Raw genomic sequence first — 17072 nt, 5'->3', positions numbered from 1 at the left:
TGTAATTTCAAAAACACAATTTAGTCCGTTAGAAGTCACAGCAGAGAAAAAGCTGCCTAAAACAATTTTGAAATTTATTTTAAAGATTAAATTATAAATTTATAATATATGTGTTCTAATGGATTGATTTATTAGAACTATATTCTAATATATTCTGAATTAAAATATCACCTGAACTTTATATAGTAGATATGGTAGATTCTTCCTACATATTAAATATCTTATTCTAATATCTTTAGGAAATAAAGCATTATGGAACTGTTAAGATAGTCATGTTTTCAAGGAGATATCATGAATGTGAAGACTCCAATATAAATAGATTTTTCTGTGGCTGAATAAGATTTCAGTTTTGAATTCACTTTAAAGACATAGCCATAGAAAAAGAGCACATCAGAAATGTTTTACTCTTCTTTTGTATGTTAATTTTAGTCCATATACAACAACACAAATATGAGTTCAAACACTATAAGTTAACAAGTTTATATCTCTATATTAGAGTTAGACATATAATATTAGGAAGATCAACAACACAAGTCATACAATTTATAAAAACTCATGCCTTCATGTTTATATTTTATTTCAAGTGTGAGTCATGATAGAAATTTAGAATATTTGGCTTTTGAAGAAGAAAAGGTCTGGATAATTCTTCAATACTCTTAGCATTGTATACACAATGATAATGATTCTATGTTTATTTAACTAAATATATAATTTACCAGAAAACCTGAGATAATCTTGACATCTTTAAAGAACATTATATCATAAATATAAGTCATAGAAAAAATATGAATAAAACCTCAAGTTCTTTTAAGGTATTATTTATTAGTCAAAAAGCAATTACATAATACTTTTTCAAACTGAACATTAATGCCAAATAATTATATTAAAAAAGTTTAAATATACATATAGGATGGATAAGAAAAATGCAAGAATATGGCTTCTTCTCTCAGTTGTTCCCTGAGATATCAAATTCAGCAAAACACAAAAAATATTCATTTTACATTTTATTAGTATAATATTAAAATTTCCAGATTTTTAGTAACATCTATCTTTATGTGGACTATATTACCTGGTTTCAAATAAAATACAGAAATGACCCCAAATATTTTGAAGTATCTTATACACAAAAAACTTTCTTCCATTTACAAGAATGTTGATAACTGAGGCAGTTACTTAGATAATTCAAATATATTATTACTTGTATGTTTCAAATAAAATAGTCTAGAGGGCTTTGTTGTCTTCCTTAAAATTACTTGTGTAGACACCATTTAAAATTATGAATATCCAAAATAATGCTCACAAGCAGGGTGGAACTAAGAATATTGTAGTAGAACTCCAGAGTTTAAAATTCAAACATTGAGAAGAAGTGTTTGGTGAAGTAATACAGCACAACAGACCTTAAGATATAAAATGGAATTTCTGATGTTTGGCCTTTACCCACACCAGGAAGGCACATGCAAGTCATTCAGACAAAATGTTCTTTAAAATACATAAAACCAGCACTCAAATGTACATCAATATTTACAAAAGCTAAATTTTCAAATTGCCTTGATGTTTTAAAATTACAGAGAAAATAGTAATAGAAAATAATCACTCTACTGTATAAAGAACAAGCATCATTACTATATAAAAGTCTTCACAATATCCAGAAATTTAACTTGTAAGATCTCTTTGACCTGTTCCATTGATTTTTCTCCTAAAATTCTCATTGAGCAATCACATATATGTCTGTTGTTTCAAACAGATCATTTAAGTAGAACATTCCTCAATTTATATCTTCAATTTATATTTCAGTTTCTCCCCTAGTTCCCAAATCTCTAACAGTTGGAAACACAACTCCACATGCTATGAAATTTTAAAAAGAGGAGCTAGGTATGGGAAAGAGTAAAGGAGATACAGTGATATCTTAGAATTCTGAGAAGCAAGATGAAACACAGCTAGTACTCACAAATATCTAGATCTTTTAGGAATAGTCTTATGTTTAAAAGCAGAGTAGGATCCAGTTGCTAAGGTCTGACATGTTTCTCTTTTTCCAGCAAGAGGTAAGCATGAGTTCTAGTATCATCTGTGTTGCACACATGCACCAGATTTATATATTTATTAGTCTCTTTATCAAGACTAAGCAAAGGCTAAACTGGAAATTTAAATCCATCAAATTGAAGGCCAAGTCCATCATATCCATTTCTAAAACTGACAAGTTAGCAACTTGTTATTCCGCTGTTTCTATCAATAAAGCATGATTTCTTTTACGATCTATATTAGGAATCCAAAAATTTTGTTTTATTTCAGTCTCCAACTGAAACCATTCAGCCATTATAAACTCACAGAATCCAACCCATTAACACTAGCCCAAGTATCCATTCTCACCTTTGTTAAATGAGAAAGCATGTGTAAAACTACGTTGGAAACTGCAAACTCTAAGCATATTCGAAGTGTATAGGCGCTGTACCTGACAGTGAATTCAATACTGTTTCCATTGTCTTTGCTACCAACCTAAGAGGTTTTTATCACTATCCCAATGATCTCCATAAACCTCCCAAATAGCTTTTGTACTTCTGTCTCTCCCTGATTGCACAGATATTTTTCTATAGTTTGATCATGTTAAAGTGTCTCCGGCTGAGAATCAAAATCTCAACAGCTCCAAAATTCCAATGGAATTCATTATATAACCTCATCTGTCACTAGAGTTCTTTCATTACATACTTTTACCTTACTTTTTATATCTGTATTTGTCATTAGTTTTTTTTTAAATATATGATAACCTATTTACACAGAACCATAGCCAAAACAAAATCCTCTAATCCTTGGTTTCACAACATCCCTTCTTTTTGTATTTCCTGCTCTCCTTTCAGATAAATCATATATCAACTTACCACAAATTTATCTGGAACATTCCCACCCAGATGTAAATTTTTATTTTTTCTGAAATTCAGCATCATTTTATGATATAGTCCTATCATGAAATGTTCATGCTTTGTCTAGTGTTTTGCTGCAGAGGTTGTACTGTATCTTCTGTAGGACCACAATCTTTCTCAATATATGGGCTGTATGTATGTTAATCATTTTTAATTCCCATGCAGTAACTCATACAGCAACCTGCTTTGAATAGATGCTCAAAAAACATTTCTTCATTTTAACATATTGACCTTCTGTTCCTAATCTCAGAAAAAAAAAAGTTGGTCTCATCAACTGCAATCTTTTTATTATTCAATTCCAGAGTAAGTTTCTAAAATAGCTTTCAGTCCAAATCTGAATCAGAATGAATCAGAGTTTTTCTAAAAAAAAAAAAAAAAAAATCCCTCACACTTAGACCGTATCCTATCCTGAGTCTACTGAAGCAGCATCTGGATGGGCAATAATTTCAAGCAAGCTCCTCATATGTACCTCCAGTTGAAACCACCACCACTGCCAATGGTCTGCAATATGTATCTCTGGCAAGCAGTGAGACTATTTCAATAATTTGCTCTTGATTACATTAAAAGGTCAATGTGTTATGTTTCATAGGGTGGAGATGTCATTTAAGGTCATTTTAGAGATATGCAAAATAATGTTCAATGTGAGCCCAGGGGAAAACCTTTGAATATGCATTAAAAAATCTTTTGGGAAGCAACTGGAAAGATGACCTGAAGTCAGAAATACGTTAATCAATGAAATATTTCATCCAGTAACCTGGTTGTCAAAAAGATTGCCATTAAACAACAACAACAAAACAGGTAAGGTTTTGTGCTTTTTCTTTAGAAACTTCAGTATATTTCTCATGTGTGTTATAATTAAACTCTTTTTTTCAGATGAATTTCTTTTAAACCTTAAGAAAGTCCTATGGATGCTAGAAGATAACAACAATGATGAAAATGAACAACTCGGAGGTACTTTAGAGTTGAGCGACTGAATATCTTGTTGACATAGTGTCAGTCTCTCAGTATGGTATTGAGAACACTGCTGTCCTTCATCAGGAGATTGTTCTTTGGAGAAAGCATCATTACAAGAAATCATTCTCCAATGTTTTGAATATAACAGGGAGATTTTCATTTTAAGGGCAATAACTATGAACCCCTGGAGACACAAGCAGGAACTTGAATCAAAATCATCAGCAGTAAATTTCAGTCATTTTATTAATTTTTATGAAGAACAAAGTGCAATTAAAAGCTTCCTTTCTGTTACCACTCAACCTTAAAGCAGAACCTGGAATCTTACATATTGAAAATACAGAATGAATTTGCATATCATTTAGATGTTTTTGTCTCCTGAATGAATAAGATGGGAGTGCAAAACATATTAATTAAATAAATGAGAAAAAATAAACTTAAGATGTAGTTTCTGTAAAGAGAAACTGGAAATTAGAGAAATTGATGCTCTGTTTGCCAGTTTAACATGAGACATCCTTCACCCTTAACTCCTAGCCTCAATCTTTGGAGTATAGAATTCTACTCATCTGATCGTCCCAGGCTTTTCAGAAGCAACCAGATTTTCTGAATTATTTTTTTTTCAAAATGAAATGTAATGATTGTACATATTTATGGTGTACAGTGAGATAATTCAGTCAATGTATGTAGGTAATGTATAATAAATAATTAGCATTTCCCTCTCAAATAGTTATCATTTCTTTGTGTTGGGAAGCTTCAGACTCTATTCTTCTAGTTCTTATAAAATATACTTTGTTGTGAATTGTTACCATCCCATTGTGCTATTATTATTTTTAAGAAAGTAGCAAGCTGTGATTTCTTATGAAGACACTATATGCTTTACTAAGAATAAAAATATTATTACCAATATTTGGAGTTATGGCCAGTGTTTCTAGATAGAATATCTTCTGACATTTGTTAGTTATCATCCATTATTCTCTCTCCCCAGAGGTAGTCTCTTCTTGCTTACTTAACCATCTCTCAATCCACAGGTAAAGAGGTATGAAATGCATTAGGAACTCAGCTCTCTAAGCCACATAATGGAACTAGAAAGTTGATATGTCAAGCTGATTTATTTATAATATTGATATTTCTAGACATTTGGTTGACACCTTCTTTTCTTAATATATTTTAAGAAACCATGGAAAAATTTTTTGAGAATATGGAAAGGTATATAAAAAAGAAGTAAAAAGAGAGAACCTTTCTGATGGTTGATGTATCTTTTCTATTTACATATTCTAAATATTGCAGATACAGCACTTAAAGCTACACTGTTCAATTTACTAGATATTAGCTAGGCAGAATCATTGAATACCTAAAATATGACCAGTATGGAGCTTTGCATGAAATATGTAAAATATTCTGTATTTCAAACACAATGCATAAAAGAAAAAGTATCTCATTAACAATCTTGATGTTAATCATGCTGAAAAATAATACTTCAGATACATCAATTTAAGTACAATATATTATTAAAATAATTTCACTAGATTATAATTCTTTTTTACTGTGGCTATCAGAAAAATGTGACCATATGCTACTACTACTGAATAGTACTCTAAAATTTCAATTTTAAAATTATTAAAAGCATACCCACAAATCATTAAACCTCCCTAGAAAGCAGTATTATTAATAAATACATAATATTCCTTTTGATGGATGTCTCAGAATTTAACTTGAACACTTAAATTGTTATTTATGAGTTGAACATTTTTAGCAAAAGCCTTCTTTTCTGTTTTATGATAATTATCTTAGAGTCTTAGAAATGAAAGTAGTAGAGAAAAGTTAAAGAGGTATTTTTAAAGACATTAATAGATGTAAACAAATCAGTTCCCAATATTTTGTTACCATTTATAACCCTATTAAAGTATAAAACACCTATCTCATTCCCATGATCAATATCAAATAATGTATTTTAAAATATTTTCTAGTTTGGCTTAAAAAGTTATTCGGCTTAAATGGAATTTAATATATATATGTTTGAAATTTTGTTTTTGTTGTTGATTACTAGTAACTTGATTATTTTCTTATGAATTTACTATTTGTGTTTTTCTGATCAATGATAAAGTCTTTGTGTCTTTGTAATTGAGTTTGGGCATTTTCTTATTATACTAGGACTATTCGTGTATTAAAGAAATGATATTTTTATCTATAAAGCTTTATATATTTAAATTTATGGATTTCTTCAAATGGCCAATAACTGTCAAAAGCAGTCAACCTGACTGGTGACTGGTCCCCAGGGACAAATAAAATGAGATATGCACAATGAGATGCCTTCAAAAATGGCTAAAATTTAAAACTGGATCCAAATATTGACATGGATACAGAGAAACTAAAACTCTCACACAATGTTCCTTGTTAAGTAAGTTGGCAAATCACTTTAGAAAAGTGTTGGTGAGAACCTACTAAAGTTAAATATAGGACCCAGACCCAGGTATATATCCCACTGTATCAAATTTCACCATGTACAACTAAGAGACATACACAAATATGTTCATGCGGCACTGATCATAACAACCAAAACCATTGAAAATAGGTCCACCAAGCGTGGACTAATTAGATTTATTGTAGCTTACTGACAAGCAAGATAAGCTAAAGATACTTCAATGAACAAAAACAACATGAGTCACATAAACTTTTCTCAATGTCAAGCAAAACCAGACATAAAAGAGGAGTTACTCTGAGAATACATTATATTAAATTCAAAAATATGCAGCACTAAGCCATGGTAATAGAAGACAGGAAAGTGGCTGTTTTGAAGAAGGTAAATAGTGACTTAAAGGGGCAGGAGAACGTTTTAAACTGCTGCTGAACCTCTGTGCGTCAATGCAGGTGCTCCTCACAGGGTGTGATCAATTTGTGCAACTTCATTACACTGTGAATTTAGGACTTGCACACTTTGCTGCAGTGAACTGTAATTGAATCACAAAAGTCATTCTTAAGATGGACCCATAAGTTCCATCTCCTATTATGTTTAAGGGAGGTTTGAATTCAGAAATTCATTCCTAGCCTTCTATTTTCTTTTTTTTTCTGTTATTCCCATTTAGTGGAAATTATTTTGTTAATGGTTTGAGTCTTGATTAATTCTTAGGTTAGTTTTAATCTTATATAAAAATCATCTCAAATCATATGAAAGGCTAAATTGGTTATTTCCTAATTTCTCATTCTTCCAAATCTAATTCAAAAGAAGGAATTTGGTTGCCTTCAAACAGCCTGCCTCCCTGGCAGGTCTCAACCTGAGTTGCTGTAGGATTTTGGATTCAGAGAACTACAGACTTTAATATTAAATCTTACCTATAGACCAAACTAAAAGCTAACATTTTCACTCAGTTTAAGTTCCTTTTCTGTGATAGTTAACTTTAATTCAGCAATAGTGGCCCTGAAGACATAAAATGATGTATTTTGGAAAGGTGGACTTAAAATCCAAATCTTTTGAAGAGACATTAATAAGACCTTAGCTTCACCCATTTGCCCTTATTCCAAAGCTTGCTAGAATATTTTTGTCCTATTCTGGACAGTCCTTTCTGCCTACATTCCTTTTCTTCCATTTGTAATATTCAGGCCTTCATTTTTCTTGATTTATTTTCTCTCTCCCTGGGCTGTATTATAAAATTACTTCCTACTGCTATGCTGTTCTCTTTACTATTCTTCTCTTTTCAGCATCTGTTTACTTTTTTAAAAAACATTTTTTTAGTTGTCAATGAACGTTTATTAATTAATTGATTGATTGATTGATTGATATGTAGTGCAGAGGATCAAACCCAGTGCCTCACTCACTCGAGGCAAGGGCTCAACTACTGAACTACAACTCCAGCCCAAGTATCTGTTTACTTTTTAAAAAATCATTTCCAATGTTTTGTTGTATAAATTATGGTATTCTTTCAAAGCAAATTCTAGTAACTTTTTATACTCTTTTTATTTACATCTGTATTTGCTTCATCTTTTCACCTCATGAAAACTACAGATAATTACAGAACTACTTTAGGAAAATCATTAATTTCTTCTAGTGACAGTGATGCTGTTATTCACTGTTTATTTCTGAGAGATGCAGGCGTTTACAACTTATTGGACACTGTGGATAAGAGAAAGGAAGGGCCAAAAATGATTATGATCCTTCAGTTCTGCGTGTTTGGGATTAGAGGACTTACTTTCAAGAAATATTAATTGGTAGGGCCAAAGTAAATATAAAAATAGAAAGATAATAGACCTGCCCACCTGGTAATAATTAGTCACTGCTCAGTCTCTTGTGTGGTGTTTTACTGCCCGTATTCCATGGATGCCCCCTAGACTTTCCAGGTCACCCCCTAATCCTAAAAGACTGACCCTGGCAATGTAAAGGGCTTGCAGATCCCTATTCCCATTGCATGGCTCTTCTCTATTTTGATGGTGTATGAACATTTTAATATCACCCCTGGAAATCTCACAATGGAATAAACCTGAGAGAAGAAAGGCAGAATTAGTGGTGAAATTGATGACTAGTTCAGGATTGGACAGAATGAAGCAAAATCAATCTCCTCTTTGTAAAATAGACTTTTAATTTGAATAGTTTTTCTCAGTCCTAAGGATTCTAATATTACCTTGTACTGGAATTAGAAATTAATTTATATTTCACAATTGAATGATAACATTTTAATGGAGACAAAAGAATTTAAATAGTAAGGTGATAAAAAAATAAAATTTAACAATATGGGTACACAAGTTGATTTGAATTTGATAACTCTGTGTAGTGGGTGAAAATTTATCAGTCTTTGAACACAAAATAAAATAAAAAAATATCAATTTTTATCATAAGATCATAAATACATGAATGTGAAACCAAGGATAACTGCAAATAGTAAAACAGAGACTCAGGAAATGACAGCTCAAAACTCACTCCCTGAAGTTCCACTGTAGAAATAAAACACCGATATTATTCAAAATATTTTCATTTAAAGCATGATAATGAAGAGATAAAACAACAAGTATTGACAGAGGATTGAGTGATCATTAAACAGATAACAGCTATTTTAAATACTCTCTTCTGTAATATTGAAAAATAACACAGCAAGGAGCTAGTACGTAAAAGGCAGTTAATCTACCCTGTGAGGAATAAGAAGATAAAACCCAGTTCTTGACCTTAAGGAGTTAATAATTATCACAAAAGGCAAAGCAGAAACAAATAATTTCGATACAAGTCAAAATGTATTAAGTCTGCTAATAAACATTCATAGGTGGTAAACACACAGGAGAGGGGGATTAAATGAATTCAGAGACAAAGAAAAGCTTTCATATAATTGATGGCATTTAAATTTGGCCCAAACAGAAAACCAAGAGGCAAAAAGAACACAGCAGGGTTTTCCAAGGGGTGAAGGGATCTCAGTAAATGCACAATGGAAGAGGACAGGCCCAACATGAGACTGCATGGTGGAAACTGGCTAGAGTACCAATTCCCAAAATCTGTCTTGCATTTTTCTGTTAGTAAAGGGCCTGTGTGAATTAGTTATAAAATTTTCTTTAAAAATAATCTAATTGAAGACAAGATATATGCACTTCTTGAAATATATATCTGAGAGAATCCAAAATCATTAAAGGTAGAAGAATTTTTAAAAACTTAAATGTGATTATTATTGTATAAAGCATTCTTTCTTTCTTTCTTGTTTTTTTTTTTTTTTAGTTAAATAGCATCACTTGGTAAACTGTTCAACACAATGTGTGCTCAATGACAATTTATTCCAAATTAATTAACAGAATTTCTACTGGATTATAAATAAATGAAGAAGTTCAAAAGTTAAAAGTTGATTACCATACTAAGTACCTAATGATATATAATTAAATCAGCCTTTCTTGAGAGTAAGAATTATAGATTAAAGGGAAATGCAATGAAGAACTCACAAGCTATATCTGAGAAGAATCATTTAGTAGATGGGGGAAATAGATATGTCAGTGAATAATATGCACATTAAGAAATTCCACTTATTAATATTTTAAACATCTCAAAGACTAGGCAATGGAATAAGGAAAAGATTGAATCTTGTCTACTGAATATACAGGATATTCAGGGTTAATTATAGGCAAATGATGTGTTATATTTCAGGGAAGATTAGCTAGAGTGAGTGAAGAAACTGAAAACAAATGAAAAACATAAAAGATTTACAAAGATCCTCCTAAAAGGAGGTCTAATGTCTTAAACAACTCACAATTCTCAAGCACTGGGCCGGGAATCACTTGGACATGATGATGCATAATCCCAGAAATGAAAACATCAAATGCATTTATCAAATATTAGCTTCAAAGGTAACATACTAGAAAAAGACAGTATTTGTATAGCAAAATGAAGTCTGCACTTAGTTATAATAAATGCCCCTATTAAATGACACCATTTAACAAAATACAGAGTGGTAACAATGAAACTTTTACTGTCCCTATTCAAGAGACTTTGGCAAGCTGGAATTTCCTGATTGGCAGTTCACTATCTCAGCCTTTTCATCAAATCATCATTTTCTGGTAGACAGCGATCTACTTGGTAGTCCATTTACAATCAGTCCCATATAATAGACACTTGGACTTAATGCAGAGCTACTCCATTAATGCTCACTGAATTTTAAATTAAGCTACAAATTCAGCTAAAGCAACTTCAAGCAATTGAAGCTTTTCAAGGACACCGCCGCTGATTGCTCCAGAACTCAGACAAGTCAGTTTTCCAGTACTTTAGCTTCCAATTGTTCAAATGAGGTTTAAAATAATCTTCCTTCTCATCCTTTAAAGAAAAAGTGGAATCTATGGAAATGATTTTAGTAAAGTGATTTAACTTTTTGAAAATGAAGTGCATTGAAACCAATTACTCATCCTAAGGTCAAGCAATGCCCCTGGCACTCTCAGACATTGTCAGTATGTTTAAATAAAAGGGACAGATGACTATATTTCTTCTCTTCTAGATTAGCTCAGGGTACCTAAGTTAACATTAAGTGCTAACTTGCTTAACAGCATTACCACAATTGTGTATACTTCATAGATTCATGAGATGTTCCTCACAGAATTAATTTCAAGTTGATGAATTAAGCTAAAAATACTATCAGAATTCTGACAAGACCACACTGCTATCTGAAGTTCCCTGACCATGAATATCATTGTGACCACAATTATCTGAAGTACCCTTTGCTGCAAAAACTAAATGTTCTAAGTAGGTGGAAACTAACCAAGCACTTTCCATTTTAATTTTTTTTTAAAGAGAGAGAGAGAGAGAGAGAGAGAGAGAGAGAGAGAGAGAGAATATTTTCATATTTATTTATTTTAGTTCTCGGTGGACACAACAGCTTTGTTTTGTATGTGGTGCTGAGGATCAAACCCGGGCCGCAGGCATGCCAGGCAAGCGCTACCGCTTGAGCCACATCCCCAGCCCCCATTTTAATTTTTACCTGAAATACTTTCCCCAGATTAAAAGAGCAGATTACTCTACTGGTTTCCTATGGTCAAATTTATACACAAAATAATATAGACATATGACCAATTTTTCCCGCTCTGTCAGGGGACAGTTCTAAACTTCTATTAAATGCCAAGAAAACATTCCATCTAATATAAAGTTACTTATGATATTTATCAGATGGGCTTCATTAAATACTATGGTAGTGCTGTCCAGTGTGGTGGCTGATGGCCATGTGTTGCTAGAGGGCACCCGAAATGTGGCAATTATGAACTAAAATGTAGTGTAAGCATAAAACACATTGTAAATTTCAGAGACAGTATTAAAATGTAAAACTTCTCCTTATTTTTTATACTGACTCTACATTGATAACATTTTAAATACACAGAATTAATGAAATATATTATATCATCAATTTCACTGGCCTATTTTGAATTCCTAATGTTGCCACTAGAAAATGTAAAATTAGGGACTTGCATTATATTTCCATTGAACAATGGTAGTGTATAGTGTAAAAAACAAACCCACTGAGCAAATAATCTATTCTAATAAGAAGCATCAAAAGTTCTGGATGTACATATGGAATATAAAATGATAAGCATACAGGATTTTTTTTTTGAGAGAGACAGAGAGAGAGAGAGAATTTTAATTTTAATATTTATTTTTTAGTTCTCGGCAGACACAACATCTTTGTTTGTATGTGGTGCTGAGGATCGAACCCAGGCCGCACGCATGCCAGGCAAGCGCGCTACCACTTGAGCCACATCCCCAGCCCCAAGCATACAGGATTTTGAACAAATATTAAAGAGAGCAGAAGGACAAACAGTGAATGAGAAAGTCTCTTAATCATAACATTGTGTCATAAAATAATGAGTGCCATATCATAGTCACTCTGATTTAATGAAAGGACACTTAATTCTGGGAAATTATGTCAGAAAAACAAAAATGCATGTAAAAAGATTAATAAGTATGCTATTGTTCTACATTTATCCACAGCTGGATATCAATTTGTGTATCAACCTATATGGTGACTATTACTATAAATTTATATGGTAATATAAATTTGAATTTATATTATGAAGTATATAAATATAAATTTATAAGTTACTATAAATTACTAAAAATTTATATAAAGACAAATTTATAAAGTTTTTATGCATTATTTCCTACTGGGAACTAACATACCTCTTAATTTTTAAATAAGTTACTTAATTGGAAGAGTTAATGAGAAAAAATTATCTTAATTTTGCTTCATATATGACCCACAACCCAGTAACTTGCTAACACTGAAAAAAATCTGTTTTTTTGATGCACATGTATCATACAGAATTGTACACTGAATTTTTTATTAATATATTGAGCTACATTTTCAACTAAAGAAAAAGTATTCTACCATAACATTAAAAATATATTAAGGCACTTACAAAGTTGCTATCCATTTCCCTAACTATTCATTCTGCTAATCCTATAATTCATTTCAAGGAATGTTTAAATTTATCCATAATAATGTTTTCTACTTCCAACCTCACCCTCTTTATTTTTAGTCTTACAGTTCAGACCTCTTATGAACGTGCTGTTAATGATGGTATATTGAAGCAAAAATTAAAAGATAAATCAACATATCAAGCAGTTAACAATCCAATGACTAAATAAATTTGTCAATCTCAATATCAAAATAGTTTCTTTGCTTCTAAGTTTGATGTCTCAAAAGTAGTTATGTATTAAAAAATGTTTCCCTAATCTAATGGTCTAAATCCTCTATTTCCATTAATTGTTCATAAACGGTGTCTCTGTGTATGTCTGTCTATCTGTCCCTCTCTCTTGCTCTTACTCTATCTCTCGTGTATGTGTAACCCAGATTATGCGTCTATTTTATTGCCCATTTCAATATCTGTTAAAAATCTCTAAGAATATATAATACTCATTTATCTGCACCTAATTTTCGGTTATACAAGACTTGCTACTTAAGAACATTTTTCCCGATAATATAACATTTCAGGTAACGAAATAGTCAAACTATAGTAAATGGTTTCCTAAATAGCCTTTGCACTCTTCATAATTAACACATTATCAATTACTAAAGTATCGTGACCAATGTTCATGAAAAAAGTTTTCATATAAGTAGAAGAATTTATAATTTTAGGGTATATCCTTTAGAAACACAGTGCATTAATTATTACTGCACTGTTGGAAGCATACTACCAGGTTTCAAAGTCTGGCTCTACCCTTTATTAGTAATATGATCTTAAGCAAGTAACTTCTTTTCCTCAGTTTCTTTCATCTCTAAAATGGAATTAACATAATACCTATCATTTACTGTAAAAATTAAATTAAGAATAACATGAAAAATGCTTAGAGAATACCTGATACAATAGAAACATTCATCAAGTCATATCTTAGCTAGGAATACTCAAAACCCCCAAATCAAAAGAAAGAAGAATCACATTCCAAGTTAACTCTGATACTCAAAGGTATTTGAAATGCTTGCAACTTAAGAGGAATATTGAAAGAGAGTCATAGAAGCACATCTTTCAGAGATAGATAATATAATATCTACAAATCTGCAAACACGATTGAATGCTCATGGATACAATGAAATCTGAACTTACACTCCTCATTCCTAAGTGGTCAAATTAAAACCATCTCCCCAACTTGTAAAAATTATTAGGAAAAGGCTACCAGTTTTGCCCAATTCTCAAAATTTAAAATAACTTATATGATAAAGGGCCTAAAGTTCTTCTTTACTTAAAGCAGCATTATTTCTTTTTCTATTTTTCTAGAAAGCAAAATTCATTTTCTCTGTGAATCAAATTTAATGAAGCAATGGAGCATAAGTTTCCAACAGAAAAACCGAAAGTTTTCTGATAAGATTTTACTCCAGAATGCATGTCAAATTCTTATAAAGGAAACCCAAAAAATTAATTCAATGAATACCTGGCAGAAATGCAATGATCAGTGGTATAACACAGGTTATCGCCAAGAGTAAATTCCAAACCCTGACTTTTGGACTTTAGGACAATCATGTTTGAGATACAGTTTGAAGACTGAAAGCCTTAGTCTTATAGTTATTTGTTGGTAGCTAAAATGTGATATAAAATTTCCACCTCTCTTTCATCTTCCCTCATCACTTCTTTTTTAAAAAGGAAAAATACTACTTTTTTCAAATTTTTGGACATTATTAGACCATGTGTGAGAATATGTGGGCAAATGTCACATATATGCATGAAAGTGTCTGTCCAGTTGGACATTTTCCTACCTATGCAGGAAAGGAATGAGAAAGGCTGACCCTTAGGCATAGGCTGGGCTTCTGAAACTGTTCCTGTACCCACAGGAGTGCTCAGGGAGCTCACTCCCATCTCTGGGTGTGGTTGCTGGTTTTTATGGATTGCAGAGAGAAGGACTTTGCTTGCATGCTTGCATCTTGAGCTTTGACTTCTTGTTTCAGCTCCATTTACCAGTGAGCTGTGGGCTTGGGTTTAGGGCATTAGCCAAGTGGAAAATTAAAAGAGCCCTTTACTACTTTCCCAGTTGTCATTCTCTTTTGTCATGAGTCCATTCAGTCCTTTCTGGAAGCACCTAGAAACGCAATTATCTGGAATTTTGAGCATTTCTGGGTCCTTGGCTTGAATACTTGAAGATATCTCAATATTAATTCTACTTAAAATGGCAGAAACACTGGAAAAGTGCTCAAAGAAGAAAAGGAAGAAGTAGTGTGTTTCCACCCTTTTAGTCTTTAGCATCTACTGTGATATGCAGGGGGAGACTGTCCTGCAGAGCTCTGAACAACCATTTGCCCTACCAATCCCCAGACACAATTCTAGGGTTTCTTTGTGAGATAAGTCTAGTCTCTGTTTCTGCAGGGGGAGTGAAGAGTGTGTGTTTGGTGCTCAGATATATTCCCTTGAATGGTACAGGATATAAAGGTTGTAGGAATCTTCAGAGGGATTTCAGGATGCAGAAATTTGAGAATCTCTGATCTACAGCTAATAAACTAGACACCTACCAGTCGGAAGCCATGAGAAAAACATCGGGTCCAAAGCGAAAAAATCTTTATTACTGTAAATGATGAAAATCTCTTTTATCTCCAAGTTGAAAGAAGATACACTCTTTTAAAATCTCATGTAAACATCTCAATGTCATTTGAAAAAAAACAGACAAAATATGCAATCTAAAAATGGAAATTAAAAATCAGGGCCATTTCCATGTACCTGCTTCTTAAAGTATATGTAGTTTGAAAAGCATGAATAAAAGAAAAGAAAATGTCTTACCTCCCATCTCGATCCCAGTCATAAACCTCTACTTTGATTGTTCTGTCCATGGGAAAAACACACATTAACATTAATTAGTATGATCAAAATAATATGATTGAGAATTAAAAACTAATTTGTCAGATATTCTTGACAGTTAAAACAGTGCCAGCTTGTAGATATTTACAAAGTAATTTAAAAGTGATTTAGCTAACTTCATTGCTAGAATTCACTTCAGATTTTAAGTCAATTTCTAGAATCTATGCTGATTCTTTAATGGGATTAGAGAAAGTACATGGGACGAAGCTCCTCAACCAGGAGACAGGCCCCCACTTCCACACTTTTGAAAACCACTCTCTTGGCACAGTATTTCTCAAAGTCAGAATCATATGGGGACTTATCAAGACACAGGTAACTGGACCTCTTATGCAGAGTTTCTGGCTCAGTCGGTCTGGAATTGGACCTGAAAATCTGAATTCCTACAAGATTACCAGATGGTACAAATATAACTAATCACATTATAAGAACCACTTTCTCAGAAAAAGAATGAGTCCAGTTAAAAGAAAAAAACTGCAGTCTTATTAAATAAATTACATGATAATTAAGTAGCATATCACATTTCAAAGTAAACTTAATGACACATTGGTAATCAAGTATTCCTTGTATAATATTGGTTAATAGAGTAAACTTCCTTTTTCTTTTATGCGAATAAGATAACTTTATAGTTTACTTTCATTAAAAGAGAAAAAAAATTGATTTTAAGAAATCATCAGGAATGTGGGAGTATCTTCAGGACCACCTCATCGGGGTACTCATCAAAACAACATTCTATATCTATAGAATTTCTATGAATCAGCAACCATGACATCAGTTGTGCCAAGTAACATTTTCAAGACTTTGTGTGACAATAATGTGGTCCTTGTCTTGTAACTCCGGTATATGTACTTACTCCACTGGAGAAGGATGTATTATATTAAAGCCTTGAGGCAATGAGAATTCCAAAATGACTCTCAAATAACAAGTTAAAGCTTAAATTAATGTTCAATATACCTTGGATATTTTCATATTTAATATTTTCACTGCATATTTTCATTTTTGGAAAATCAGTTTAACCAAATTTTAATTAGCCAAATTACATCTATTGCCCAAATCATTATCGAATAAGAGTCATTTAAAATTTTTTGAATAAATTAAACAACCATTTATAAATACATATTTACATAAGCAAAAAAGCCACCATTTAAAAAATAATCTTGCTTCATTATTAGATCTATACTAAACATCTGAAATCCTCAGAGAAGTTGCCATTTATTTTACCTGTCATAATCTCCATTGCATAATGCTCTGACTGAGATCTTGAAAGCTTGCCATACTGGATTTAGAGTGTTTTTGACAACTTCAGTTTTATGACAAATTGTAAAACTGTAAAAAAAAAATGTTTTCAGTTACTTTCATGATTCAGTTATGATCATGCCAATCCTCTTTCTTTTTATGCAGAATAAATGTTGTTGATCCCACTCTTGT

General features: G+C 32.0%; 1 protein-coding gene across 1 annotated transcript in view; it reads right to left on the bottom strand.

The window, feature by feature from the left end:
• Cpne8 (copine 8) overlaps window positions 1-17072 on the bottom strand; it is a 194985-nt gene that overhangs the window by 67063 nt on the left and 110850 nt on the right. Inside the window, exons 9-10 of the mRNA XM_026393935.2 lie at window positions 16866-16970; window positions 15570-15611 (exon numbers count right to left, since the gene is read on the bottom strand). Coding sequence (XP_026249720.1) covers window positions 15570-15611; window positions 16866-16970 — 147 coding nt within the window. The remainder of the gene's footprint in view (window positions 1-15569; window positions 15612-16865; window positions 16971-17072) is intronic.

The sequence above is a fragment of the Urocitellus parryii genome, chromosome 5 (assembly GCF_045843805.1).
Source record: "Urocitellus parryii isolate mUroPar1 chromosome 5, mUroPar1.hap1, whole genome shotgun sequence".
NCBI lineage: Eukaryota > Metazoa > Chordata > Mammalia > Rodentia > Sciuridae > Urocitellus > Urocitellus parryii.
This window is presented reverse-complemented; position numbering and strand designations above follow the sequence as displayed.